General features: G+C 48.0%; 1 protein-coding gene across 1 annotated transcript in view; it reads right to left on the bottom strand.

The window, feature by feature from the left end:
• Positions 1 to 1,386: 1,386 nt before the first annotated feature.
• The window catches only part of VWA5B1 (von Willebrand factor A domain containing 5B1), a 51,777-nt gene continuing 26,590 nt past the window's right edge, over positions 1,387 to 26,573 (bottom strand). Inside the window, exons 10-20 of the mRNA XM_010593042.3 lie at positions 26,412 to 26,526; positions 24,814 to 24,999; positions 20,813 to 20,996; positions 19,531 to 19,721; positions 14,025 to 14,226; positions 13,259 to 13,576; positions 10,240 to 10,377; positions 7,413 to 7,526; positions 4,249 to 4,318; positions 3,438 to 3,555; positions 1,387 to 1,893 (exon numbers count right to left, since the gene is read on the bottom strand). Coding sequence (XP_010591344.1) covers positions 1,387 to 1,893; positions 3,438 to 3,555; positions 4,249 to 4,318; positions 7,413 to 7,526; positions 10,240 to 10,377; positions 13,259 to 13,576; positions 14,025 to 14,226; positions 19,531 to 19,721; positions 20,813 to 20,996; positions 24,814 to 24,999; positions 26,412 to 26,526 — 2,143 coding nt within the window. The remainder of the gene's footprint in view (positions 1,894 to 3,437; positions 3,556 to 4,248; positions 4,319 to 7,412; positions 7,527 to 10,239; positions 10,378 to 13,258; positions 13,577 to 14,024; positions 14,227 to 19,530; positions 19,722 to 20,812; positions 20,997 to 24,813; positions 25,000 to 26,411; positions 26,527 to 26,573) is intronic.

Genomic DNA, 26,573 nt, shown 5'->3' with positions numbered 1-26,573 from the left:
CTTTTCCAGAATCTTCATGAGGCTGGGACTCGTCTCCTTGAAGAGGAAACTTTGTGAGGGCTTCCCTCCAGGGCCTGGACCCTGAACAGACCTATTCTGGGACAGCAATTTGGTGAGGGGAGGCTAAGGCCTTGGGGAGGGGAGTGTATGGGGTGTCTGGATTTAGCCTGGGGTCCCAAGCAGGTGGGCTTCTCTGGTGAGGTTCAGATCCTGGGCGGGACAGAGGGGACTGGGTAGTTTGACACCAGACAGGAGGGGAATCTGAGGCTGGCACATACCCAGGCTCCCTGCTTTGAAGCTTCAAGATTCGTTCATTTCACCTAGCAAATCATACCTCCCAGCAGAAGCTGCCATCCCAAAATGCATCGCACCCAAGAGTGTTCTCTATTGCAAAGGCAGCCCTACTGTATCTCAATATGTCGTAGCCAGAGATGACTTACACTATCCCAGAATGCAATTCACACCGAGGTGCCTCTCTAGCCCCTCAGCACAAGTGGATAGAGTTTAATTTACTCAATTCCTGAAAGTGTGCAAATTATTAAAAATCTTCTTATCTAGTTTCTTCACTGACTTCTGTGACCATGTCTAGTCTTTTTGGACTTTTTTTTTTCCACAGGCTCCAGCTTAAATCTACACCTCAGCTTGCAGGGCATCTCCCCTTGTCCTGCTCACCCCTTCTTCTTAGCTAAGAAGTTGCAAAGAATCTGCAAACCACAAACTAAAATGCACTAAGGGGAGTTCTCTGCAAAAAAAAAAAAACCCCTCTAGGTGACTTCTTTGTAAAGTGTTGGAAGGATGTTCTCTGATTAGTTTGTAAGTGGGATTTAGGGGTCCTGTACTGTCACCATGGAGACAAGTGCCTATCCCACAATACAACAGACAGTGGTAGCCTCTCTGGACCTAGAGGCAAGCTTGTTGGTCTGGTTACTTGCAGTCACTGTGTTCTCTCATCTCACCTTTTCTGAGGGGGACATTGCTGTTTCTACTCCATGCCCACCTGGTCCACCTCCAGAGAGCATTTAGGCTTAGCTTGTATTCTCTCTCCCTACCCGAGAGTTGCAGTAAACCCCAGGACATCAGAAACATAAAAATCCTGAATGTCTCAACAGTAAGGAACCTTTGAACCACCTAGTGATCTAGTCCAACTCCCTCACCTCAATCTCTTATTTTACAGATGGGGAAACTGAGGCCTAGGCGGGGGGCAGAGACTGGCCTAAATTTGTACACTTGGGTGGTGGCAAAGTTGAGATTCAACTCAGGCTGCCTGACTACCAGTCCAGGGCTCTTTCTAGCAACCAGTATATTGGCTACAACTTCAAAAGTTTCCCCCACCAGGTCGAAATGGCACCCTCCCACCCCTCCAGCCTGGCCTCTCCTTTGCCCCCACTACACATAATTTGGGTTATAGCAGAGCATGTTGAACTCGAGGTTCTCATCCCAGTGCCGCAGGAGCACAAACAGCTGGCGGGCAGCAGCCTTTAGCGTGCCCTGTGTGCGGCCCTCAGGCACCTCCTGCTGCTCCAGCCAGGAGCTGGCCTTGGCAGCCACCAGCTCCCATTCAATGAAGTAGGCAGCTGAGCTGTGCTCCAGCCAGGCCAGCGCTACCACCGTGGCCCACAGCTTTCCCACGTGCTCCACCATGGCCCTTGGCTCCAAGCCCCACTTGCCCTTGGCCAGGGGCTCCAGGGAGAAGCTGTTACAGGAAGGGTGCTGAAGGGAGGGCCTGGTGTACAGCTGGGGACTTGGCATCTCTGACTTGGCCTGGCGGGCAGTGAGAGACACTCGGTGGCAGGTGAAGGGCGAAGTCCACTTGAGCTTCTCCATGGGGATGTGTGTGGCTTCACAGAAGGCTTGGTTGAGCAGAAAGGCTCCAGAGGCCAGCTGCAGGGATACCTGTGTGTGGGGGAGCCCCTCAGTGGGCCTCAAACTTTTTGCCCTTGGAGCCCCAGATCATGTAAAAGTCTGGATCCACATTCTGTCCCCATCCCCAGGGATCTGAGGGATTCCTGACTAAACACCACCCGAGCGTCTTCATCCTGCACCCCACGGGCACTTCACTTTCCAAGCCCAACTCAGCATCTTCACTCCAAACCCGCCTCTTAACCTGGATGGACCCAGCTTGGCCAAGGGACTATCCAGGGCTGTCCAGCAGACTCTGGGCAGCACACCCCCTCTTCCTGCCCCCACGCCAGTCAGTTCCTATCAGGTCTACTTTCTAAAGAGCTCTGGAACCCACCACTGGCTTCCTCCTGCTATCCTGGCCTCTAATTTCCTCCCTCTGCCCAACGCACCTTTCCTGCATCCAGAGGGATTTTGTAAGGCATTGGTCTTTGACTTAAATTGGTTCGATAGCTTGATTTGTCTCTTAAAATAAGTCTAAAATATGGTTTACAAAGCCCTACAATGATCTAGCCCTGGTTTGTCCTTGTCACTCACCCCCTCAAACTCCATTCTCCAGCCAACCAAGCTCTCTGTCTCTCCTCTCTGGACCTTCAGCTGTAACTTCTTATCCTTTGGGTCTTGGCTTAACCATTACCTCCTTCAAGAAGTCATGCTTGATTCCTCCGCCACCTCAAGCCTGGCTTAGAGATCTACCCTCCGACTCTCCCTCACTAAACTGGCCTCTCCTATGACAGCTCCCAAGGATAATAATGGCCCGGTTCCTTGTCTGTGTCCCCACTAGACAATTTGCACCATGAGGGCAGGGACTGTATCAAGTTCAAGGTGGTCTCCCCAGGGTCTGGCACTGTGCCTGACACAATAAATACTTGTGGAGTGGATGAATGTGTCATGCTCTGTTGCTCTAGATACTTGAAAATTTATCCATACACTGTGTGTGCAGGGACAGTGCAGAGCAGAGAAGCTCAAACCATGTCCCTCCTCCAAGTACCTCTGGGTCCAAGCCCCACTGGGGTCCCAGATGTGGCAGAGCAGGGCTCCCCTGCTCCCCAGTTGAGAGAAGCTCACTCCAGACCTGGCTTCTCACCCTGCCACAGTGGAATGGGGCATCTGCAGAGACACGTGCTATACATGGTGCATGTCCCTGGGGTGTTAATTTTACTGGCTTGTGAGTCATTTCAAGGCTTATTTTTATATATTGAAAAACAGACACATAGATGGTAGAATAGAATGCAAAATTCCTGTGAATTTTTAGAGCAAAGATAGCAGATGGCAAAGAATTTTTGTGATGCTGGCACTGGCTTCTAGCAACACCCCTAGACCCCTGGGGGTAGGGAAAAAAAAAAGAGCCCCCTGCAAATGCTCTCTGCCCTGCTGGCTACTTGGGTGGAAAGGTCTAAGAAGTTCCAGATCTCAGAGAACTTAAGGTCTAAGACTGAGGTCTTCTTCCCTTTGGAGGAGAGAGGGGTGGGTTGGGGGCTCCAGGAAGGCCCCACTGCTGCATGTGGGGGCTGAAGTCTGGGGTCTGGGGCACTCACCAGTGGCACGTAGTCAAGGTTCTGGCTCCCTGAAGTTGACTCTGGAGTTTTGCTCAGTGGCTTGCCTAGGAAGCCCCTGGCCGCTCGAGTCAGCAGTCTGGACTTGTTCAGATTCAGTCTGTGCGGGGGGAGCCGGGAAGAGTGATCACAGCCACTCCAGGGGTGTCCCTGGTCATCCCACCACTAGTGCCCACCCAGCAGCCTCTGAAAGTCAGGGCCAGAAAGGATCTGACAGACGGCCTCCTCCAACCTCCTCATTTGACAGCTGGGGAAACTGAGGCCTGGAGCGAGAGAGAAGTGTTTGCCCAAAGTTGCCCAGTGAGCTAGCAGCAGCCTGGGCTAGGAGCCAGGCTAGTGTTCTTTTTATAACTCTCTCTCTCTCTTTTTTAAATTGTTGTAAAATATATATGTAACGCAACATTTGCTAATTTAACATTTTTAATGTGTGCACTTTAGTGATATCAATTACACTAATCATATGCAACCATTTATGACTGTTTTTTTTTGATATTGTATTTTGTCCAGCCCAGCATTCAGAAGAGCCCCATGCCTGCCCTCCCTGGGAATTCGCATTTGAAAAGAGACCACGGAAGTGGGGGAGATGGACTACAACTGGGAGTTTTAGGTAGTATGATACCTGGGAGACGGTGGTGTCTCTGGGTAGGGGGGCCTTCTTAGCACCCTTCAGATACACCCTGTTGGTTATTGTGTCTAAATGTAAGGCTGGGCCTGCCTTTGGCCTTCCAAGTCAGGGAGAGCCCCAAGGGAAATGAGTGGTATTCAGCGTACCCTTATGGGAAATCCCAGTTACCTGGATCCAAAAAGAGTCTCAGGGGCCTTCACAGAAGAAAGGGTGTTGGTGGTCACACTGTGCAGGGGATCTGGAGAGTCATAGAAGGACAGGGTTGAGCCCTGACAGATGACCCTGTCCAACTGCTCGTTGCCTGGCTGGGGAAATATAGAGGCCCAGAGAGGGGCAGGGACTTGTCTATGTCCCTATATCCCTAGGGGTCAGAGCTAACCATTAGACTGCTGGGCTGCTTCTCACCTAGTTGGTATGGGGGAGGGAAGAATGTGTAAGAAACTGGCCTACAAGTCTACTTGGCGGGTAGGCCCTTGGCATCTTCTGGAAGGTTACCTGTAGGGGCCGTGACAGCTTTATGTCAACTTTCTTCACCCCAAAATGGGGACATTAAGTTGACCTCCCTGGGATGCTGCTGTAGGATTCTGGGCAGAGTCGGGTGGTAGACTATTCCCTCAGCTGGGAATTAGGAGGCCTGATTCCAGACCTGACTCTGTCACTGACTTGCTGTGTGACCTTGGGCAGGTCATTTCACCTCTCTGAGCCTCAGTTTCCTCATTTTTAAATTGGAGATAGTCCTATTTACCTCTTCCAGGGGTATTCTGGGGAATAAATGAAGTTCTGAGGACTTCAATTGGTGCTAAGGCACTGTCCCAACCCAAGGCTCAATCACTAGAACCATCTTGCTCAAGAAGAGACATGGCCCTGGCTGCCCACTCACCTTCAGAAGCCACGTGTTTCTCACAGCTGGGGCATACAGTCTCGCAGGTGGGCATGGTGGGGCTCTCCTCCAGGTCTACAACAGAGGAAGCCAGTGAGGCCTCACCCCTCCCAGCCCTCCTTTCTCACCTCCCATCCCCCCTTGGAGAGAGATAGTCCCAAGTCACAGTTCCTGGGGGCAGGGTAGGGGAGCAAGATCAAGGTTTCTCTCCCTGGTTTGATGGCTCTTCATCTTCCAGAGACATCACCACTGCTCAACTGGAAGAGTCAGGTACACCTGGGTTCAAATGCTGATTCCTCCATTGACTAGCTGTGTAGCTCTGGGAAAAATTATTTCTTTTATAAGCTTCTGTTGTAAATTGGGGGTAATTGTAACTATCCCACTGAGTTGTTGTTGTTAAGAATTAAATGAGATAACACACAGGTAGAGTTTAACTTTCAGTCTCATGTGGCCCTGGGTACCCAGCAATGAACACAGCTTCATCTTGGCCCTCACAGAGCTTATGGTCCCATGGGGACGACAGTCAGATGAACATAATTTGTGCATGAAACTTTTTCCATAATTTAAATTATTCCTTTAGAGTAGATCCTTGGAATAGTAATTGTAAAAATGATCACCTTGATTAAGTTTTGAATAAAGTATGTGCGATTGGCATTTACTGGGCATTGTAAGTACCCAATAAACGTAAGGTGGAATCAAGGCCTTGAGCTACAGACACAGCAGAGAAGCAGAAGCAGGTCAGGAGCCTGGGTGGGCGTCAGGGTGAAAGAGGTGAGCACTTGTCATTGGCGTGTGCCTCCCTGAGGAGTGAAGCTCAAGCACGCCAGCTCCCCAGGGAGAGGAGGTACTAGAACATGGAACTGACTGGTCAGGAGGCTCTGAGCCTCAGTTTCCCCATCTATCAAATGAAAATAATAATCGCACATACTTTGTTCAAAACTTAATCAAGGTGATCATTTTTACAATTACTATTCCAAGGATCTACTCTAAAGGAATAATTTAAATTATGGGAAAAGTTTCGTACACAAATATGTTCATCCGACTGTCGTTCCCATGGGACCATAAGCTCTGTGAGGGCCAAGATGAAGCAGTGTTCATTGCTGGGTACCCAGGGCCACATGAGACTGGAAGCTCGGTTTGGCTCAAGAGTAGAGAAGGCTCCCCCTGGTCTTGGAGGCTCTGAGGGACCAGGGAGTTAGCAGAACTCCTTAATTCTGAAGAGCTCCCCTGAGGCTCTACCTCCTCACATATGAAAATATAGTAGTCCTTTTTAACCTACCAATGTTTTCAGCACTTTCTAATCCCTTGGGGAAAACAATCTTATGATCGGGGTGGCTGGGCTTGTGGCCAGGCGGGATCTCTGATGTCCCTCTCATGCACACCAGAGGTGGCACCAAGGAAGAGGTTAGGACTGGTGCAGCAGTTAGGCTGTCTTCAGAGAGACAGAAAGACACACACATTCAGGATACAAAGGGTTAAAGACATTCTGAAAATTAGTGCAAGGCCAGTGGCCCTAGGTCACAAAAAGATCAAATCATGGATCTTCAAGGATGCAAGTTGTAGGCACAATGAAATCCAGTGAAGACTGAAAGCAAGCTATTGGGAATCTTGAAAGAACCAGATGGTGGTACCCAAAGAGATGGGACTGCCTCCTTGCTTTTTCCCCTGCTTATTAGGTTTTTTTTTTTATTAGGTTCCCTGGCTTTTGGGGCCTGGGAGGACTCAGAAGTTGGTGTCAGAGAACAGCCACTGGAGTTGGTGGATCTTGAAAAGAGAGAGGTGGGGGTATGGTGTTATAAATTGAACTGTGTTCCCCAAAAAGATATGTGGAAGTCTTAACACCTGTGCCTGTGAATGTGACCCTGTCTGGAAATAGGGTTTTCATTTGTTATGTTAATGAGGTCATAGTGGAGTAGAGGAGGTCCTAAACCTAATCCCTTCTGAGTGGAGTCTTATAAGAAGAGAAAACAGGCACAGAGAGACGCAGGGGAAGAGATCATGTGAGGCTCTATCTACCAGACAAGCAACGCTAAGAAATGCCCAGGGCTACAGAAACTGTGAGACAAGAATTTTCCCCTAGAGCTAACAGGGAGAGGGAGAGAGAGCATAGTTCTGCCCACGATGCCCTGAATTGGATTCCTAATCTCCAGACTGTAAGAGAATAAATTCCTATTCTTTAAAGCCACCCACTTGTGGTTTTTGTTATGGCAGCCCTAGGTAACTAAGACAGATGGTGTGACCAAGTGGGCAGGGAAGGTGCTCCTCTCTGGCTCCTGGCGCTCTTGGCAAGGTTGTATTAATGCTGGCTCATTTGGGCCATGCCGAGCCCCTCTAGATCTCAGACCTCAGAGAGCCTGGGAGGCCTGGCCCTACTCAGGGGCTCAGAGCAACCTCAGGGGCCCAGGCTTCTGAACACAACCAACGTGGTTCATACTTAGGTTTTGAAATTTGCCATCTCCTGGTGCTGATTCTTCCCCGAGCATGGTCTGGGACCGTGCGAAGCTGGCAGAGGTGCCCCTCAGCTGTCGGGTCAGGGTCCGTGAGCTGGCCATCCGTAATGCAGCACCTTCACAGAGGACAAGGAGAAGGGATCAGATGGATACAAATGTGTTGGTCCTTTGTCTCTCCCCCAAGACTGACTGGAATGATTCTGGCTTTAATCTTTTAATTATCCAAAGACAGGGAGGCAGTGTACAAAGTAAGGCCTTGAGGTAGAATCAGAGAGACCTGGGTTTGAGCCCCAGCTCCATCTCTTACTATCTAGGTGGGATGATTAATATCTCTAAGTTTCTTCATCTGGAAAATGGGGATAATAATACCTACCTGGCCTGGTAGATACTATTGCTGAGATAGTGTTTAGAAAGCAGCAGTATTTTCTAGTTAGTTAAAAGGCTGAGTTTCCCAGGAGCACCCTATTCTCCTTCTGTCCCAGTTTGCTGTCTCAGAGACCTAGGTTCAAGACCCTTACCCGACAGGGCAAGCCCCTGAAGTCCCAGGACATCACCAACGGAGGGCAGATGGAAGGGAGATAAACCTACAGCACCCGAAGCACGTTTTGGGGAACCCTACTCTTGGAGAAGACTAGTTTTATAAACTGCTTCTTAAAAAACAGAGTTCTGTTGGGAAATCAGTTTTGGAGAAGCTGTATGCTGTAGTCCATTCTCTGAGCTTCAGTGTGTATCAGTGCACTAAAGGCTCTGAGAAGTCCCACAAGTAAAGGAAGCTTTTGAATTTTATTTAGTCCAGTGTTTCCTAAATGTATTTCCTGTTTTTGTGCTGAACGACTATTAATAGGGAATAGGACAAGGGTTCTAATTCCCTGGAACACACTTTAGAGAGTGCTTGGGTTAAGATATGGGCCAGGTCCTTGAACCTCCTAGGCTGTGGCTACAGGTGCTAACAGTGATGTCAGATATGGGTGGAAGGGAGAGACAACGAGAATGCTCTGTGGGGCAACAGTCCGGGCTAGAGAGCTGCTGGCCTGAGCCTGAAAGGAGAGCAATTGAGGGTGGGAGAGAGGGGAATGGGTCGTTAACTATTTTATTATAGGTTGATTTGTATACTTCTCCCAAAATATGTGCAGGTTCTAAACCTTGGTACCTGTGATGGTGACCTTATTTGGAAACAGCATCTTTGCCGATATCATTGGTTAACATGAGGTCACACTGCAGGAGGGTGAGCCTTAATTCAATATGACTGGTATTCTTATAAGAAGAGGGAGATGGCTATATGAAGATGGAAGCAGAGATGGGATGAATGCTGCCACAAGACAAGGAGCACCTGGGGCCACCAGAAGCCAAAGGATACAGAGAAGGGTCTCCTCCCCTAGAGGCTTCAGAGGGAGCATGGCCTGGTTGATACCTTGATTTCTGACTCCTAGCCTCCAGAACTATGAGAGAATACGTTTCTATTGTTTTAAGCCACCAGTCTGCAGTAATTTGTTAAAAAAAAAAAAAAATTTTTTTTTTTTTTTTTTTACGGCAGCCCTAAGAAAGCAATACAGAACTACAGATCTGAAAAGGGGGACGGGAGGAATGACGAAGGTCACCTTCTGTTCCCAGGCATGATTCTTCCGGGAGGCCTGCTAGAAAAGGAAGTCACAAAGGACAGGGAGAATAGAATTTAGAAAAGAAAAAAGTACAAATAGCTCATAAACATATGAAAAGAGTCTCACAAACAAAGAAATTGCCCAAAGAGAGATTCTTTTCTCGCCCATCAGACTGGTAGAGTTTAGAAAGATAAACAATATTCGGTGTTGGTGAGGGAGGACTTTGGAATAACCAGCCTTTGGCCAGGGGACAATTTGGTGACATGTATCACAATTTTAAATGAGCATGCCCTTTGATATTGCAATCGTAAGATTTAAGTAGCCTCGAGGAGAGGACCAAAGAGAAGCACGATGGTGTTCTTTGCAGGTTGGTTTATCATCATGAAAAGGGGAATAAACTAAACGTCTAATAGTAGGGGGCTGGTGAAATAAGCTGTGATAAATAGTACAGTGGGCGAGAGCACAGACTCTAGAACCAGGCCAGGAGGATTCAAAGCCTGACTCGGCCCTTCACTGGGTGTGTGACCTCGGGCAAGGTACTTCCCCCCTCTCAGCCTGTTTCTCCATCTGTAAAATGGGGGTGATAACAGTATCTACTTTGCAGAACTCTTTCAAGGATTAAATTATTTAATGTCTATAAAATGCTTTGGAACACTGTCTAACTGGCCATTATTATGACAATATCCCCGACAGTGGAATATGCTGCAGCCATTAAAATGATGCTACAGATTCACTTTCGTAGGAAAATATCTTCCATACCCATATTTTATAAAATACAGCACATATTGGTATGATCCAATTCATATACAGTGACCTGTCTGCCTTTTAATATCTCTACATGAGGACATCTAAAGAGACAAGTCTGGAAGGATAGTCATGCCAACATCAAGGAGGTAGTAGTCATCGTTCCTGAATGACTGCTGGCTCCAGTCATTTTTACCTATTTTATGTATAATATATATTTTGAAATTTTCTACAATGAGCACAATGTCCCAACTGGAAACAAAGTCATTCTCAACTGGTGGGAAAAGGGATTGGGGTGGTTTCACACCTTTTTGCAGAGCAGTGGGATGGAGGCCTATGTACCTCTTGCCCACCAGCCACTGTGGGTTTTTCTGTTTCCAGGTTCTTCCTGGCACCCCTCCCTGTGAGTCTGTGCTCCTTTCTAGCTCCTCCAGCCCAAGGGGGCTGCTTGGCCCTCAGAAGTGCCCTGGCTACCAGCGCATCTTACCAGAGTTGGGGTACTCCACCACAGTGGGCAGGTACTGACTCTGACTCATGTCTACTGGTACGAAGGCCGTGTACTTGCTGATGACGTTGCAGGCCTTGCTGGTGTGCACTGCATTCACCTGGTAGCGACGGCTGGACCCTGCAGAGGGAGACGCTGGTGAGTTCTCCCTGACTCAGAAAGTCCTCCCAGAAATGGAAGCTATGGAAGCTATAAGGAGGGCTAGACCAGCGGTCCCATCTTTGGGATTAAATAAGCCCTTCAGATCAAGGGGTTGCCAACTTGCCAGTTAAGGACATTAAAAAAAAAAAAAAAAGAACCAACATTATTAACCTCCATCATCATTTCACAAAATAAAGGACCTTTTAATTTAAAATGGTAAGACATTATCTCAGAATAAGAGACAGCTGCTTCCCTTAAATAAGCTTAGCATTATAAAAAACCCTCTGCATAGTCTGTATTTATTTTTTTATTTTGCAGCTGTCTGATGAGAACCTTGCTGCAGGATTTCATAGGTCCCTTGACTGATGGGTGGGGACCACTGATCTGGTCCATTTAATTGCTGAGAAGATTGACAATCAGAGATGGAGTGTGATATTTGCAGGGTAAAACAGCCACTTAGGAACGGCCCTAAGACCCAAAGCCCAAGCTCTTCCCCCTAAACAGGTAAGCTGTCTCCTTGGCTTGCCGCCTCCCAAAGGCTATGAGGAGCCAAGGAAATGAAAGATGGACAAGAGTTTGGTAAGCTGTAAGGTGAGGTGCTCATGAGAAGAAAAGATATATATATATTATATCTTATAATAAATATCTTATAAACTTATTATAATACAACATATCATACCTATCTATATATTTATGTCTACACATTTATCTCCATCACCCATCTGTCAGCTTGTCATACTGGGATGGCTTTCGTGTTGCTATGATGCTCGAAGCTATGCCACCAGTATTTCAAATACCAGCTGGGTCACTCATAGTAGACAGTTTTCAGTAGAACTTCCAGACTAAGACAGATTTAGAAGAGACCTGGTGATCTACTTCTGAACTTTAGCCAGCGAATGTCTTATGGATCACAACAGAACTTTGTCTACCTCATTTGCTTTGGTCATGTCATCAGGAGGATCAATCACTAGAGAAGGACATCATATTTGGTGAAGCAGAGGGCTACCAAGGGTAAGGGAGACCCTCAGTGAGCTGGATTGGCACAATTGCCACAATGATAGGCTTGAACATGCTGGCAATTGCGAAGATGACACAGGATGGGGCAAGGTCTCACTCTGTTGTTACCATGTCTTGGAGTCCATTTGAAGGCAGCTGAACAACAATGTTATTGTTGCTATTAGTTGCTGTTGAGTCAATTTCGACTCATAGGGACCCTATGTGTACACAGTAGAACTGCTCCATAAGGTTTTCAAGGCTGTGGCCTTTTGGAAGCAGATTACCAGGCCAGGTTTCCCAGGTGCCTTTGAGTCTGTTCAAACTGCCAACCTTTCAGCTAGTAGTCGAGCACTTAATGGTTTGTGCCACCCAGGGACCTACAAGCTCTAGGTCTAATTCTAGATCTATGTATTCTCCAAGTGTGCTCCATCTCACACATGCCCCAGTTCCTGGACTAAATTAGCTCCCCCCACCAACCTGTTATACAATCTCTTGAATTCCTGTGTATTTTAATAGCACTTAACCCATTGCCATCCAGTTGATTCCTACTCATAGTGACCTTATAGGACAGAGTAGAACTGCCCTATATGGTTTCCTAGCTATAAATCTTTTCAGAAGCGGACTGCCATGTCTCTCTCCTGCAGAGAGGCTGGTGGGTTTGAACCGCCGAACTTTCGGCTGCCAGCCGAGCGCGTAAGCACTGCGCCACCAGGGCTCTCAGGACTTAGGACAAATGCACTCAATTAATTATTTGTATAATTAATTATTTGATTAATAACTGCTTCCCTGCTAGTCTGTGTCAAGCACTCATGGTAGGGACTGGGACTGTGTTGTTCATTGCGCTGTACAGGACCCAGCGCGATCCTGGGCCCCAGCCCATCCGCAAAAAATAACGGTGCTGCTGAGTGAGTGAGTGAATGACTGAGTGAGTGAGTGAATGAGTGAGTGAATGGACCGACTAGGTCTAAAGGGCTCTGTGGGGAAGGTCGTGGTCCCAGAGGATCCGGGATCATGGAAGAGGGCTGATTCTAATGTTCTAGCGCCAGAAGACCCTGTCGCCTGCGTCCCTACAGGAGGCGCTGCAGAGGAGAAGCTCTGGGAAGTGAGGAGGAGGGTGACGTGGAGAAAGGAGCCAAGAGGGAGGACTATCGGGTGGGTGTGGAAGTGGAGGAAACCTGGTGCCTTGAATGGGCTGGGGGCAGTGGGCGCCTGGAGGCCGCGGGAGGACGGTGTGTCCTGAGGGTTGGCGCTGTGGGTCCGGACCCCGCTGTAGGGTGAGGGCGGGCCGGGTGAAGTGAGGAAACGAACCGGGGCTGTGAGTGGGGTGGGGAAGGGCCGGCCCGGCTGCAGGAGGAGAAGGGCGGATCCTGGGAGGGAGGTGGGCGGAGCATCGGGGCGGGGTGGGACTGTGGGGAGGGGCCGGCCCGGCGGCGGGAGAAGGGCGGATCCTGGGAGGGAGATGGGCGGAGCATCGGGCGGGGCGGGGCTGTGGGGAGGGGCCGGCCTGGCGGCACGAGGAGGGCGGATCCTGGGGGAGGTGGGCGGGGCTGTGGGGAGGGGCCGGCCCGGCGGCACGAGGAGGGCGGATCCTGGGGGAGGTGGGCGGAGCATCGGGGCGGGGCGGGGCGGGGCTGTGGGGAGGGGCCGGCCGGCGGCACGAGAAGGGCGGATCCTGGGGAGGTGGGCGGAGCATCGGGGCGGGGCGGGGCTGCGGGGTGGCCCGCCCGGCGGGGTAGGAAAAGGAGCCCCGCAGTGAGTGGGGTGGGGAGAGGGCGGGCCGAGGGCAGGGGCAGGTGGGCGGGGAGGGGCGAGGGGGGGCAGCACTGATGGGGCCTCTGAGGAGGGGACAGCCCACGGCGCTCACCCTGCTCGATCTCGCCCTCTCGCTCCGCCAGCTGCTCGAAGTCGCGGATGATGGCGCGGGCCGCCAGGTGGTGGAAAGTCGCGCTCCATAGGTCGGCGTCGCGCGGACCGCTTCGCTCCAGGTTGGGGGGCTCCAGCTCGAAGCTCACCTCCCACTGCAGCCGTTGGCTGTCACGCAGGCCTTTGACCACCGCCTTGCCCAGCACCGGCCCAGGGGTGGCGGGCCTGCCCGGATGGGCCCACTCCTCGGGCTCGGCCAGGGGCTCCCAGTCGGAGTACGTCTCGGTTTCGAAGGCGAAGGAGGGGTGATGGGACGGCTCTGCAGGTGGAGGGACAGGTGGGCTGTGCACAGAGCTTGGAGACAGGTGGCCAACTCCTGGGAGACATCATCCTTCCCCATGGAGCACACACGCCTTAAGCAAGGCCAGTGCTCTCCCCCCACAGAACAGAGGACAGCAGGGGTGGCATGGGGGTGTCCCCAAGAGAGTGGCAGGCCCACAACCCAGAAAGTCAGTCACCTGAGGGGACCACACAGGGTGGGGTGGGGACGCCCAGTATCACAGAATGCAGCTCCAGGGGTGACACCTGGGAGCCTCACAGACAGCCCAAGGGCCATATTGCTTGGGGAACAGGGGGTCCTCAGTGACCAGCAGATCCCCCACGGAAGACATCGGGTATCTGCCATCTGGGCCTGTCACCTGCAGCTGTGCCACAGCCAAGTATTCCTCCCTGTCCCCGGTCAGATTCTGGACCCTGTGGGCACTTACCCAGGTCCCCAGGGCTGGGGCGGTCTGAGGCAGACTTCAGGCTGGACCCAGAATTCAGCTCCCTCTTGGGGCCCCAGGTCTGGGGCTCCGGGCCTGAGGGCAGGAAGGGCTGGCAGCCTTGGGGAAGCAGAGAGGGCCTGCGGGTCCCTGGACCCTGAATTTGGGGGCCCTGGCTCAGGTCCTGGCCACTGTTCAGCAAGGGCTAGGAGAACAAGAGGAGGAAGCTGAGCCCAGGTGGCTGGAACCCCTGCCCTCCACCTCTATACCCCCTAGCCCCAGCTCTTTCCCTGGGCACCACAGCCCTTCCTAGGGCATTGCCCCTCCAGTACCCAGGGACACATGGCCCACTGTCTTTACCTGTGAGAAACGTCATCATGAATAACTCCAAACCATGGAAAACACATCACACACCACAATACTATTTTAAACCCACTTAATTTTTTGCCGTGACATTGAAAACTTTGTGTGTGTGTAGTTAAAATTATCAACCTTTTTCTTTATGTCTTGTATGTCATGCTTAGAAAGAGCTTCCCTACTCAAAAAAAAAAAAAAAAACCTTCTAGAATTTTGTGATTTTATTTTTGTATCAAATAGTGACATGTTAAAATCATTGATTTGCGTGAAATTCATTTTGATGTAAGGAGATGGGAACCAGCTTTTTACTTCATTTTCCAAATCGTTCAGATCTCAACACCATTTATTGAATACAGTTCATTCACTGAGTCTCTGTGGTGTATCAGTTCCCACAAAGCTCACATATACATTTGGTTTTATTTCTGGATTTTCTGCTCTGTTTTGTTGATTTAATCTGTCTAGTCCTGTGCTAAGGAGCTCTGGTGGTGCAATGGTTAAGCATTTGGCTGCTAACGGAAAGGTCAATGGTTTGAACCCACCAGCTTCTCCGAGGGCGAAAAGACCTGGCTATTCGCTCCTGGAGAGATCACAGCCTCGGAAACCCTATGGAGCAGTTCTACTGTGTCCCACAGTGTCTCTGTGAGTCGGAATTGACTCCACAGCATCTAAAAACAACAGTCTACTGCTAGTACAAAAAAAAAAAAAAAAAATCAAAAGGCAAGTGATAAACCGGGAAGTATATATAATGCAACATGCATGACAGATCGATTTCAACCAAATGCTCTTATAAAGCAGTGAGGGGAAAAATAAACTCAATAAAAGAGTGAGTTAAGGGCATTTACAGGCAGTTCATGGAAAAATGTATCCAACAAACCCTTGAAAAAATGCTTAGTCTCATGAAAAAATGTGTTGTTAGCCGCTGTTAAGACAGCCCCTGAGTCATGGCGACCCCATGCACTACAGAATGAACGCTGCTCAGTCCTGCATCATCTCCGTGATTAGTTGCGAATGGGGCTGTTGTGATCCATAGGATTTTCACTAGCTGATTTTTGGAAATAGGTAGCCAGGCCTTTCTTCCTAGTCTATCTTAGTCTGGAAGCTCCACTGAAACCTGTTCAGCATCTAGCAACACACAAGCGTCCACTGACAGACAGGCGGTGGTTGCACATGTGGTGCATCGGCCAGAATCGAACCTGGGTCTCCCACATGAACGGCAAAAATTCTACAACTGAACCACCTCATCAAGGAATGCCCCCTGAATGTAAATTAAAACAAATTACCGTTTTTTGTTGTTCCTCTTGGACATTGGCAAATATTTAAAACTTCGATGACATTCAGTGTGGTCAGTTGGGAGACAGAATCTTTCATGCACTGTTGGTAGGAGTGTAAACTGGTGCACATTTGTGGGAGAGCAATTTAACAATCTACATTAAAAATGCACGTTCCCCTTTGACCCAGCAGTTTCACTTTTAGAATTTAATTTTGTGGAAATAGCCACACAACCGTGCAGAGATCTATGTGCAAGTATATTTGTTGCAGTATTGCTTGTAAAAATGGAAATCTGTAAACTACCTAAATGTCCATCAATTAAAAAAAAAAAAAGAAAAATCCAGTTGCCATCAAGCCAATTCTGACTCATGGCAACCCCACATGTATCAGAGTAGAACTGTGCTCCACAGGGTTTTCAATGGCTAATTTTTCAAAAGTAGGTCATACCAAGCACTTCTTCTGAGGCACCTCCAGATGAACTCGAACCTCCAACCTTTTGGTTAGCAGCTGAGCTTGTTAACCATTTGCACCATCCAGGTCCATCAGTTGTTGTTATTAGGTGCTGTCAGGTCAATTTTCAACTTATAATGGCTCATTATGACAGAATAGAACTACCCCCATAGGGTTTTCTAGGCCGTAATCTTTACAAGAGCAGATCACCAGGTCTTTCCCTCACAGAGCTGCTGGGTGGGTTCAAACCAACAGCCTTTCGGTTAACAGTTGAGTACGTTAAATGTTTGCACCACCAAGGACTCGATGTCCATCAACAGAGGCTGGCAAATGACGGCAGATCCATGCAATGTACTACTATGCAACACTGAAAAGGAGCGGGGAGATCTCGTTGTACCAATAGGGAAAGACGTCCCAGATGAAGTTTATTTTAAAAAAGTGAATTGCAACTTTTTGTATCTTGATCGAGGTGATGGTTACATGAATAAATGCATTTGTCAAGACTCAGACCGTTCATCAAAAACAGTAATTTTACTGTATGTAAAAATAAAAGAACTAAAAAGACTTTACAAAGTAAATTGGAGAGCAGCTTTCATATATGCTTATCAGGAACATATATACTTATGTATGTGTATGCACACGTGTGTGCGTGTGTGTATGTGAGTGAGTGAGCATGTGTGTGTGTAGTATTTCTGGAAGAAAACTAGGCAAGATGAGGAGAACATTTAGGTTTACTTTGTACTCAGCTGAACTGTTTGAGGGTTTTTATTCCAAACTCTGAGTATGTATTGCTTTTGTAATTAAAAAATAGTAAAATAATTAAAAATGAGTGTAGTGCCTCTAGGAACACATGCATCCCCCTGGTGGAGGAGAGGGTGCTGGAGCAAAGGCACTTACTAGGTGTAACAGAGACAAAAAGTGCCTCTCAGATTTGTAGGCCACTAGTTAACTATGGGGCTTTTTCATTCCTATCAAGTGCTGATTGGGAGCACCTGAGGATGGTACAACGTTAACGGAGAAGAGGCCTGGTCACTCTCAGGATGCCCTCAGTGAAAGCTTGTACCCAGCCAGGGCTGCTAGGTCCTAAAAACCAAAACCAAACTCATTGCTGTTGAGTCAATTTCAACTCATAACTACCCTATAGAACAGAGTAGTACTCCCCCGTAGAGTTTCCAAAGAGCACCTAGTGGATTCGAACTGCCAGCCTTTTGGCTAGAAGCTATAACTCTGAAGCACTACGCCACCAAGGTTTCCATGCTAGGTCCCAGGAAACCACTTAACTCCTCTCTCCTCTCCCCCTCCCCCAATGAGAGACTGAGATCCCCCTCACCTCTGCCTCACCATCACCACCACACTGGGGACAGAAGAGAGAGACTGAAGCTGCTTATGTTTTCATGGCAACAGATTAGCCTAAGATCCAGCTCTTCAGCTTATTGGAGGCTGCCATGCCTGTGTGTGTGTCCATACGTGCAAGTGTGTTGTGGAGAATCAGAGAGGGAAGAAGAAGCCAGACATGGGATGAGGGAGTGATGAACAAAGGAGCAAGCAGGAGAGAAGTGAAGAGAAGTCCACCTGCTCAGAACTCTCACCAAGGCAGAGCTGCCGTTTATAGGACACCTACTGTGTGCCAGGGTGGTGCAAAGGGTTAATATTTTTGGCTGCTAACTGAAAGGGAAGTTCAAAGTCTGCCCAGAGGCACCTCAGAAGAAAAGTTTGGCAATCTTATTACAAAAAATCAGCCATTGAAAACCCCATAGAGCGCAGATCTACTCTGACATACATGGGGTTGCTGTGAGCTGGCGTCGACTTGACCGAAACGGGCAACTGTGTGCCAGGGCTGCACCAGGCACTTTATCTCTTATCTGCTAACCCTGGACGAGTGCCCCACTCAGAGCTGGCTCCCAATAGATATCTGTTGGTGGATGTTAGCTGAATCATCTGCACAAACTATTCTCTATCATAGCTAAAGGAAGTGGGGCTCAGAGAGGTTTTGTAACATGTTTGAGGAGCAGAGTTGGCCTGTCTTCCCATTGCGTCAAAGGGTCACCCTAGGGAACGGGTGGCAGTGTCCCTGCCCTTGGGGAGCTTAGAGTCTCACTCATGTGTATATGTGGCAGACGAGGGGATAAAGGTGGGGATGGTGGCTGGGGGTGGGAGGGACACCCAGAGGAGAGTGAAAAGGCTGCTTTTATAGAGCCACAGAGTCTCAAAGACAAATCCACATAAAGGCTGCCCTCAAAGCCTGCAGATAATACCAAACCGCAATTTGGCTTAGGACAGTGGTTCCCAACCAGAGATGATTTTTCTTTCCTATCCCAGGGGACATTTGGCAATGTCTGCAGACATTTTTGGTTGTCGCAACTCAGGGGGAGGATGGTGGTGGTGGTGGTGCTATCTACTGGGTAGATGCCAGGGAGGTTGGTAAACAAAGCCCTAACAACAAATAATTAACTAGCCAGTTGCTGTCGAGTCAACTGCAACTCACGGTGACCCCACGTGTGTCAGAGTAGAACTGGCTCCATAGGGTTTTCAACAGCAGATTTTCTTGGAAGTAGATTACCAGGCCTTTCTTCTGAGGTGCCTCTATGTGGACACCTCCAACCTTTCAGTTAGCAGCTGATCATGCTAACTGTTTGCATCACCCAGAGATTCCAAAACAAAGAATTCTCTGGCGACAAATATCAATGGTGCAGAGGTTGAGAAGCCCTGGCTTAGCAGGACAGTGGGTGACCCTTCCTGCTGGGGCTCTAACTCTCAAGTCATCACCGCTCTGGATAAATGTACAGCCCCTAGGATTTGCAGGAGGCACAGTGTGATGCAGGGGCAAACGCAAGGGTTTTGAAGGCAGAGGCACCAGGGTTGCACGCCCTCAATGGCTGTGTGACCCTCATTAAGTCACTTTATCTCTCTGGCCCTCAATTTCCCACATCCCTATAAGTCTCCATACTCCCTTCTCTCCCAGGGCTGCTATAAAATCAAATGAGTAGATGGGGATGCTCTCTGCCAACTGGGAAGAGAAGCCAACCTCCCTAGAGTTCTCACCAAGGTAGAGTGGCCATTTATAGGACACCTACGCACGGGGTCTCATGGGGTCACCACGAGTCAGAGTGACTCAGTGGCAACTGATATGGTGTTTTGGTTTACTTTGTGCCAGGAGCTATGTCAGGCACTTTTAGTTAACCCCTTGAAGAGTGCTCCACTTACAGCTGCCTCCCAATAAATATCTGTGCACAGTCTCATCAACTGTTGGGTATCATTATTAGGAAGGTGTTGTTGGGGGTCAGGCAGATGAAGGTCTGGAAGAGGGAAGAGGGAATGGCTCACTCCCCAGTGTAAGTTGTGGACGTAACTGTCCTTGTGGTTGGAGCAGGAGACGCAGCTATCCCATCTGTGGCCTCCCCCAATCCCTCTCCAACTTGCCCTGCTTGAGTACCTGTAAATTGATCTGCCACAACTGGGCATCCACGCTGGTCTGGTTGGTGAGGTCCTGCAGCTTGGCTTTCCGTAGTGGGTATCTCCTGGCAGCCGCTGTGGGGTCACTGGCTGTGGCGGCCCTTGGGGAGGGCTTGGGGTTGGAGATCTGGTTGGTGCTGTATGCCCTCCGTCGCTGGGAGAGGATCAAATCTGGGGTGGTGACAGAGAAGCCACCGGGGTGGAGGACAGTAGGAAAAAGAGAGAGGGGCTTGCAGGCCCCTTTCCTGCTTGGAAACTTCTGGAATTTTCCACTGCTTGCTGACTGAAATACATGCAATGCCTCACCTGGCATTCAAAGCCTTGCCCTATCTGGCCTCAATCTATCTTTCAGCTACTCCCCTTTTGCTCCTTTTTTTAGGTACCATATGCTCTGGACAAAATAGACGAGCGGCTGTTCGTGTATGTGTCTTCTGGGCATCACACCTCCACACCTTTGCTCAGACAGTGCCTGCTGCCTGGGATCTCCTCTTCCTTCCCTCCTCATCAAGCCTTTGTTGATTTCCTGTACCAGGTATGCCTTCCTCTCCCTGGGATCACTCTACTTTCTATTAGAGTCATGGCCAATCATATCCCTCTCACTAGACGGAGAGCTCCTGAAGGGCAGGGGGCGTGTTTGAGTCACCTTTGCTTCCCACGCTATGCCCAGTACCTAGTCTTAGGAACTGACTGGTCACTACCTTCATAGGGAAACTAACACCATAAAGAGGCTCTGTATCTGACAGGCTAGATTCTATCTGGGCCAGAATGCTCCTTAGACGTGAGAATGTTGAGTCTTCTGCTTGCTTATTTGGACCCATCATCAGGAAAGACCAATTGCTAGAAAAGGACATCATATTTGGTAAAGCAGTGGGTCATCGAAAATGAGAGAAACCCTCAGTGAGATGGAGTGCCACAACAGCCACAACAATGGACACAGATATACCACCAATCGTGACGATGGCACAGGACTGGGCAACGTTTTGTTCTTTTATACATAAGGTCACCAGGAGTCGGAGCTGACTCAACAGCAATTCACAATGACCTCTTTCGAGCTCCAGGAGCTTGGCCAAATTGCTTAAAATTCTCTAAGTCTCAGTTTTCTCATCTGCAAAATGGGTATAAGAGTACCCATCTCTGCAGCTGCTAATTATTCAGTGAGATTTTTTATAAAGTGTTTAGCACATAGTAAGTGCTCAATAAAAGGTAGCAATCAGTGAGGTCTCCTTGCAGAGGGGAACAGGCACAAAAAGCGGCAGACTCACTGGGGTTGATGGTGGAATCTCCGCTGGACTGCCGGGCATCTTTGGTCTGTTCCATGCTGAAGGGTGCCCCCGAGCTCTTGGCACAGTCCCCGCTGTCTGGGCCGGGACTCCCGTCCTGTGAGTGGTAGAAGATGGAGCTGCTGGACTCCTGAGAGTGCAGCGTGCTGTACCGTCGCCTCTTGTCCTGGATGGAGGGAGAGAAAATGGGGCTGCGAGTGAGGTTAGGTCGGGAAGGACTTCCAGGGGGACAGCAGGGTATCAGAAGAGGGAGGGGTGGTTCCAGCTCTGAAGAACTGGCATAATAGGCAAGTTTTTTGCTTGCTTGGGGAATTTAGGCAGACTTCTGTTGAAGAGATGATGAATACAATTGTCTTTTCCTATCACCTATTTTTTTTCTTTTTTCAAAAAGGCTAGATAATTATTTAGGGATTAATTAATCTATGTTTTGATGAATTACTTTGTCATACACAGTATTACAAGTGTGATTTGACTTTTTCTCCCCAACTCCCTATCCCCTCCTCCACCCAGCCCCTGTTGTTGTTGGGTGCCCTTGAGTCAATTCAGACTCATAGTGACCCTATGTGACAGGGTAGAAATGCCCCACAGGATTTCCCAGGCTGTAATCTTTACGGGAACAGATCTTCAGGCCTTTTCTCCCATGGATCAAGAGGAAATGCTGACCTCTCAGTTAGCCGAGCACTTTAACCATCCTCAGGCCCTAGTCACCATTATCTTCTTTTATCTCGATAGATTTTCCTGTTCTAAACATTCCATGTAAGTGGGATAATACGATATTTGTTCTTTTGTGTCTGATTTATTTCACTCAATATAATGTTTTCCAGATTCATCCATGTAGTTCTTCCATCTTTATGGCTGCATAATACTCCATCGTATGCATATACCACATTTTGTTTACCCATTTATCTGTCGATGAGCACTTGGGTTGTATCTACCTTTTGGCTATTGTGAATTCTGCTGCAATGAACATTGGTGTACATGGGTCTGTGTGAGTCACTGCTTTCAGTTCTTTTGGGTATATACCTAGGAGTGGAATTGCTGGGTCATATGGTAGTTTCGTGTTGTCTTCATTTTTAATTACTGGCTTCTTTACAATTTTTAAAATTTAATTATAAATGTCACTCCTTTATGCTGAGTGAAATTAGTGAGTTGCAAAAGGACAAATATTGTATAAGGCCACTATTATAAGAACTCGAGAAATAGTTTAAACAGAGAAGAAAATATTCTCTGAAGGTTATGAGAGGTGGGAGGGAAGGAGAGGGGTTTTCACTAATTAGATAGTAGATAAGAACTATGTTAGGTGAAGGGAAAGACAACACACAATATAGGAGAGGTCAGCACAAGTGGACTAAACCAAAAGCAAAGAAGTTTCCTGAATAAACTGAACGCTTTGAAGGCCAGCATAGCAGGGGTAGGGGTTTGGGGACCATGGTTTCATGGGACATTTATGTCAATTGGCATAATAAAATCTATTAAGAAAACATTCTGTATCCCACTTTGGAGAGTGGCGTCTGGGGTCTTAAATGCTAGCAAGTGGCCGTCTAAGATGCATCAATTGGTCTCAACCCACCTGGAGCAAAGGAGAATGAAGAACACCAAAGACACAAGGTAATTATGAGCCCAAGAGACAGAAAGGACCACGTAAATCATAGACTACATTAGCCTGAGAGCAGAAGAACTAGATGGTGCCCAACTACAGCTGATGACTGCCCTGACAGGGAACACAACAGAGAACCCCCGAGGGAGCAGGAGAGCAGTGGGATGCAGACCCCAAATTCTTGTAAAAAGACCAGGCTTAGTGGTCTGACTGAGACTAGAAGGTCATGGTCCCCAGGCCTTCTGTTACCTCAGGACAGGAACCATTCCCAAAGCCAACTCTTCAGACAGGGATTGGACTGGACTATGGGATAGAAAATGATACTGGTGAAGAATGAGCTTCTGGGATCAAGTAGACACAGGAGACTATGTTGGTATCTCCTGTTTGGAGGGGAAATGAGAGGGCAGAGGGGGTCAGAAGCTGGCTGAATGAACACAAAAAGAGAGTGGAGGGAAGGAGTGTGCTGTCTCATTAGCGGGAAAGCAATTAGGAGTATACAACACAGTGTATATAAATTTTTGTATGAGAGACGGACTTGATTTGTAAACTTTCACTTAAAGCACAATAAAAATTAAAAAAAAAAGAAGACTATAAACGCCACTCCTGTCCCAAAACAGATAACAAAATTAACCATTTGCTCCCTCCATCCCCTTCTCCATGATATAAACATATATATTTATGTGTACATTTCTCTCTCTATATAAAACATACAGGTATTTGGGAGTCATTTTTTTATTTACAAAAACTGGACCATATTACTTACATTATTCAGTATCTTGAATTTTTCAAGGAGTCCCTGGGTGGTCCAAATGGTTAATATGCTCAGCTACTAACTGAAAGGTTAGAGGTTCAAGTCCACCCAGAGGCACCTTGGAAGAAAAGCCTGGCCACCTACTTCCAAAAAACCAACCATTGAAAACTCTATGCAGCACAGTTCTACTCTTGACACACATGAGATTGTCATGACTTGGAACTGACTCAACAGCAGCTAGTTTTGAATTTTGTAGTTAAAACATTCTGGAAAGCCTGCATGTCAATCATTCTTTTAAACATTTGGCTCCACAATATTCCACCACCCCCTATTGTTAAGCATTCACTTTGTGGCATTTATTTTTGCCATCATAAAAAATGCTACAAAAAACCCTTGGACATAAATCCATTACACTACTTTTATTTTTATGCATTAGATTCTACGAGAAGGATTGCCGGGTTGAAAGATATTGCTAGATTGCTTTGTAAGAGAGCTGTGGCAAGTTATATTTACACCAACAAGGGATAAGTGTAGCCTTTACCCAATATCCCTACCAGTAGCAGGAGAAAACTTTGCCAGTCTCATGGGTAAGAAAAGGAGAAGGGATTTGATGACTTTTTCAGGTCCCTTCCAGTGGTAGGGTATGTTGATGATCCACCGCCTCCCAGACCTCTGAGGAAGTCCTACACTGTTAGTGAGCATTTCGTTAAGTGTTTTCCCTGCTGTTGAACACACCACTCTCCATAACACATTAACCATTACCTTGAACAAGGTTCTTAATATTAAAAAATCTGGACAAAATTCCAACTCTTTTGAAAAATTGGAAACACATTTAACACAGGGCTCACATTCCTGCATTCTAGAGCCAAGTAGGGACTTTCCCTATTTAGACAAGGCATCCAATTTGCCATATTCCCCACCACTCCTTATTGTCTCTCTAATTATGAGCTCAGTGATAACGGCTATTCATCATGGCATTTGCACTTTTTATTTTTATACTGATTTCATACCTGCCTGATCTCTCTATGCATTTGAATTTGTGGCTCCTGATGAAAAAGAAAACAAGTTGAGGAATCTTTCAAGGGGAGAGTGGAGAGAGTCACTAAAGATGAAAGATGGGTGAGGAAACAATTTTCCAGGTAGTTTCCCATATTTCAGCATGAATCCCCCCTCCCTTTGAGAGGTTTCTTATTTTTATCCCATTTCTGCCACCACATAAAAGGGAAATATTTGCATAAATAAATACAGCACAAACTTGTCAAAGGAGATAAGAGCATCTAAGGAGATATGAATTGTGTTTTAGAATTTCTTAGAGGAAATTATGTAAAATGCAGATTCCTGGACCTTTCCCTTACGGATTCTTATTTAGTAAACTTTAGTTAGAGCTAGGGCTCCGCTTTTTAAACAAATTGTTCAAGTTATTCTGCTTCAGAGATTCTGAGAACCACATTTTGAGATGGTGGCATATACCCAAGAGATATCACAATGATTGAACACCCATGGCCTGGAAACTATACCCTATCACTGTAAACCTAGTTCCAACTCATTCCTAGCTGCCATGAGTGGAGTCTTTCCAGCTAAGGATGGCTTTATGGCATGGATTCTGGGCCCCCATTAGCCCCTGGAATTACTTACAGATCTGGGATTGGAGATGTACAAGGAGGCATCACACACAATGCCATATCCCACCAGCCGTTCTCCAGGGAAGAGGGCGCTGGTGCTGACAGGTGAGATCAGGACTTCGGCGGTTTCAGGGAAGACCCACTCCACAGTCACATCACTGAGGACCGGGGCCATGGCCTTCTTTAGGGATTTGACCATCTGTTGGGCAGGGTTAGAACACAGGTTGGAAGTATGTGTGAGTGGGGGTATGCAAAGATGAGTAGCATGAAGACCCTGTGGGCAGGACCATGAAGGAATGTGAGCAGAGAATAAAAGACAAATCCTGGGGGTGGCTTGCCCAGCGATGAACATGCCTCTAAGCTTTAGGCTCCTAGAATGACAGAGTTGGAACAGATCCTTGCTATCATCTTCTCTAAGCTTAGGATCTTATAAATGAGAAAACTGAGGCTCGAAGTAGGGCTGTCACTTGCCCAAGGTCACACAAAAAGTTTGTGTCAAAGCATAGACCAGCTAGTGATCTTGAGCAAGTTAATTTGCCTCTCTAGGCCTCAGTTTCCCCTTCTGTTAAAGTGTGTTAGTAATCCACAACCCTCTGTGTGCTTGGCAGGATTGTCTGAGATACTGAACATGAAGCTATCTGCCACTTGATAAGTGTTCAATGAATGACGCTGTGGTTTAGCATCTCCTAGGTTGAATTCTCTTGATGTACTGCAAAGCTGGAGAAAAATGATTTGGGGGTGTGGTAGCCATGGAGGTATGCTGCTCAAGTCTTCCTTCAGGAAAGGATATGCCTTTTTGCCACAAGGAATCCAGTTAGGTGGAGCTTCCAGGTGCCCAGCTTTGGGCCAAGACCACATTTCTTCCTGGAAGCCCCAGCCAATGACCAAGCATGGCAGGTATACTAGTGCCAGACCATTTCAGCCTGACACAGACTCCTCTAACGGGCAATCTGATCCAGAGCTCCCTGTCAGGTTGGTATTACAGCCTGAGGCTCTCCTTGCCCAATTCTGCTTTCCTCTTTTTCTTTTAACAGGTGTTGGATCTGCGTCATGGGTTGAAGACTATTTCTTTCTATTTTCTCATCTTTTATCATTCACAGACATATCCCCCAATAAATCCCCTGCACTCTTAACTCCAGCTCAGTCTCTGTTTCCCAGGGACCTGGTCTGATGCAGGATTTTCTAAGGGTTGGATAATTTGTGCCAATTGCACAGGTAATGGAAAGAAGACTATAGGCCATTTCATATCTGGGCCCTTTAGAGTTTTCTGAGCCACCATTTGTCATCATCAAGAACTTGACTAGAAATGATTCCAAACACAGCTCCCTATCCATAAAGGCAGTGACTCTTTCAGGGACCCCAATCTTTCCAAGCCAGTGGATGGAGCCTGTGACCTGGTGGCTGGAGACCAGGGGATCTAGTGTCCTGTACTAGCTCCTGGGGTCATCTGCTCTGTGACCTGCACCTCTCTGGTTCTCATTGGGGTGTACTGTGGCCTAGTGGAGAGCTCAGCTTTGGGGTGAAATCTCAGCTCCACCACTGACTTGCCATATGACCAGTCTAGGCCCCTAAAGCTCTAGCACCAGAAGGGATTGGGGCCCTTCCACCTACCTTGGGCTGTAGCCGCTCTCCCTCCACCAGGAACTCAGCACTGCCCTTGGACACAGATGCCAGCCTTTGCACCAGTCTGTGGCAGACATTGGGTCCAATTCCAAAGCTATAGCACCTGGGGAAAGGGGAGGAGAGAGGCTAGTACTTCCCATCCTCTCTGCT

This window comes from Loxodonta africana, chromosome 3 (assembly GCF_030014295.1).
Source record: "Loxodonta africana isolate mLoxAfr1 chromosome 3, mLoxAfr1.hap2, whole genome shotgun sequence".
Taxonomy (NCBI): Eukaryota; Metazoa; Chordata; class Mammalia; order Proboscidea; family Elephantidae; genus Loxodonta; species Loxodonta africana.
The sequence above is the reverse complement of the archived record's forward strand: the minus strand, read 5'-3'. Positions and strand labels throughout refer to the sequence as shown.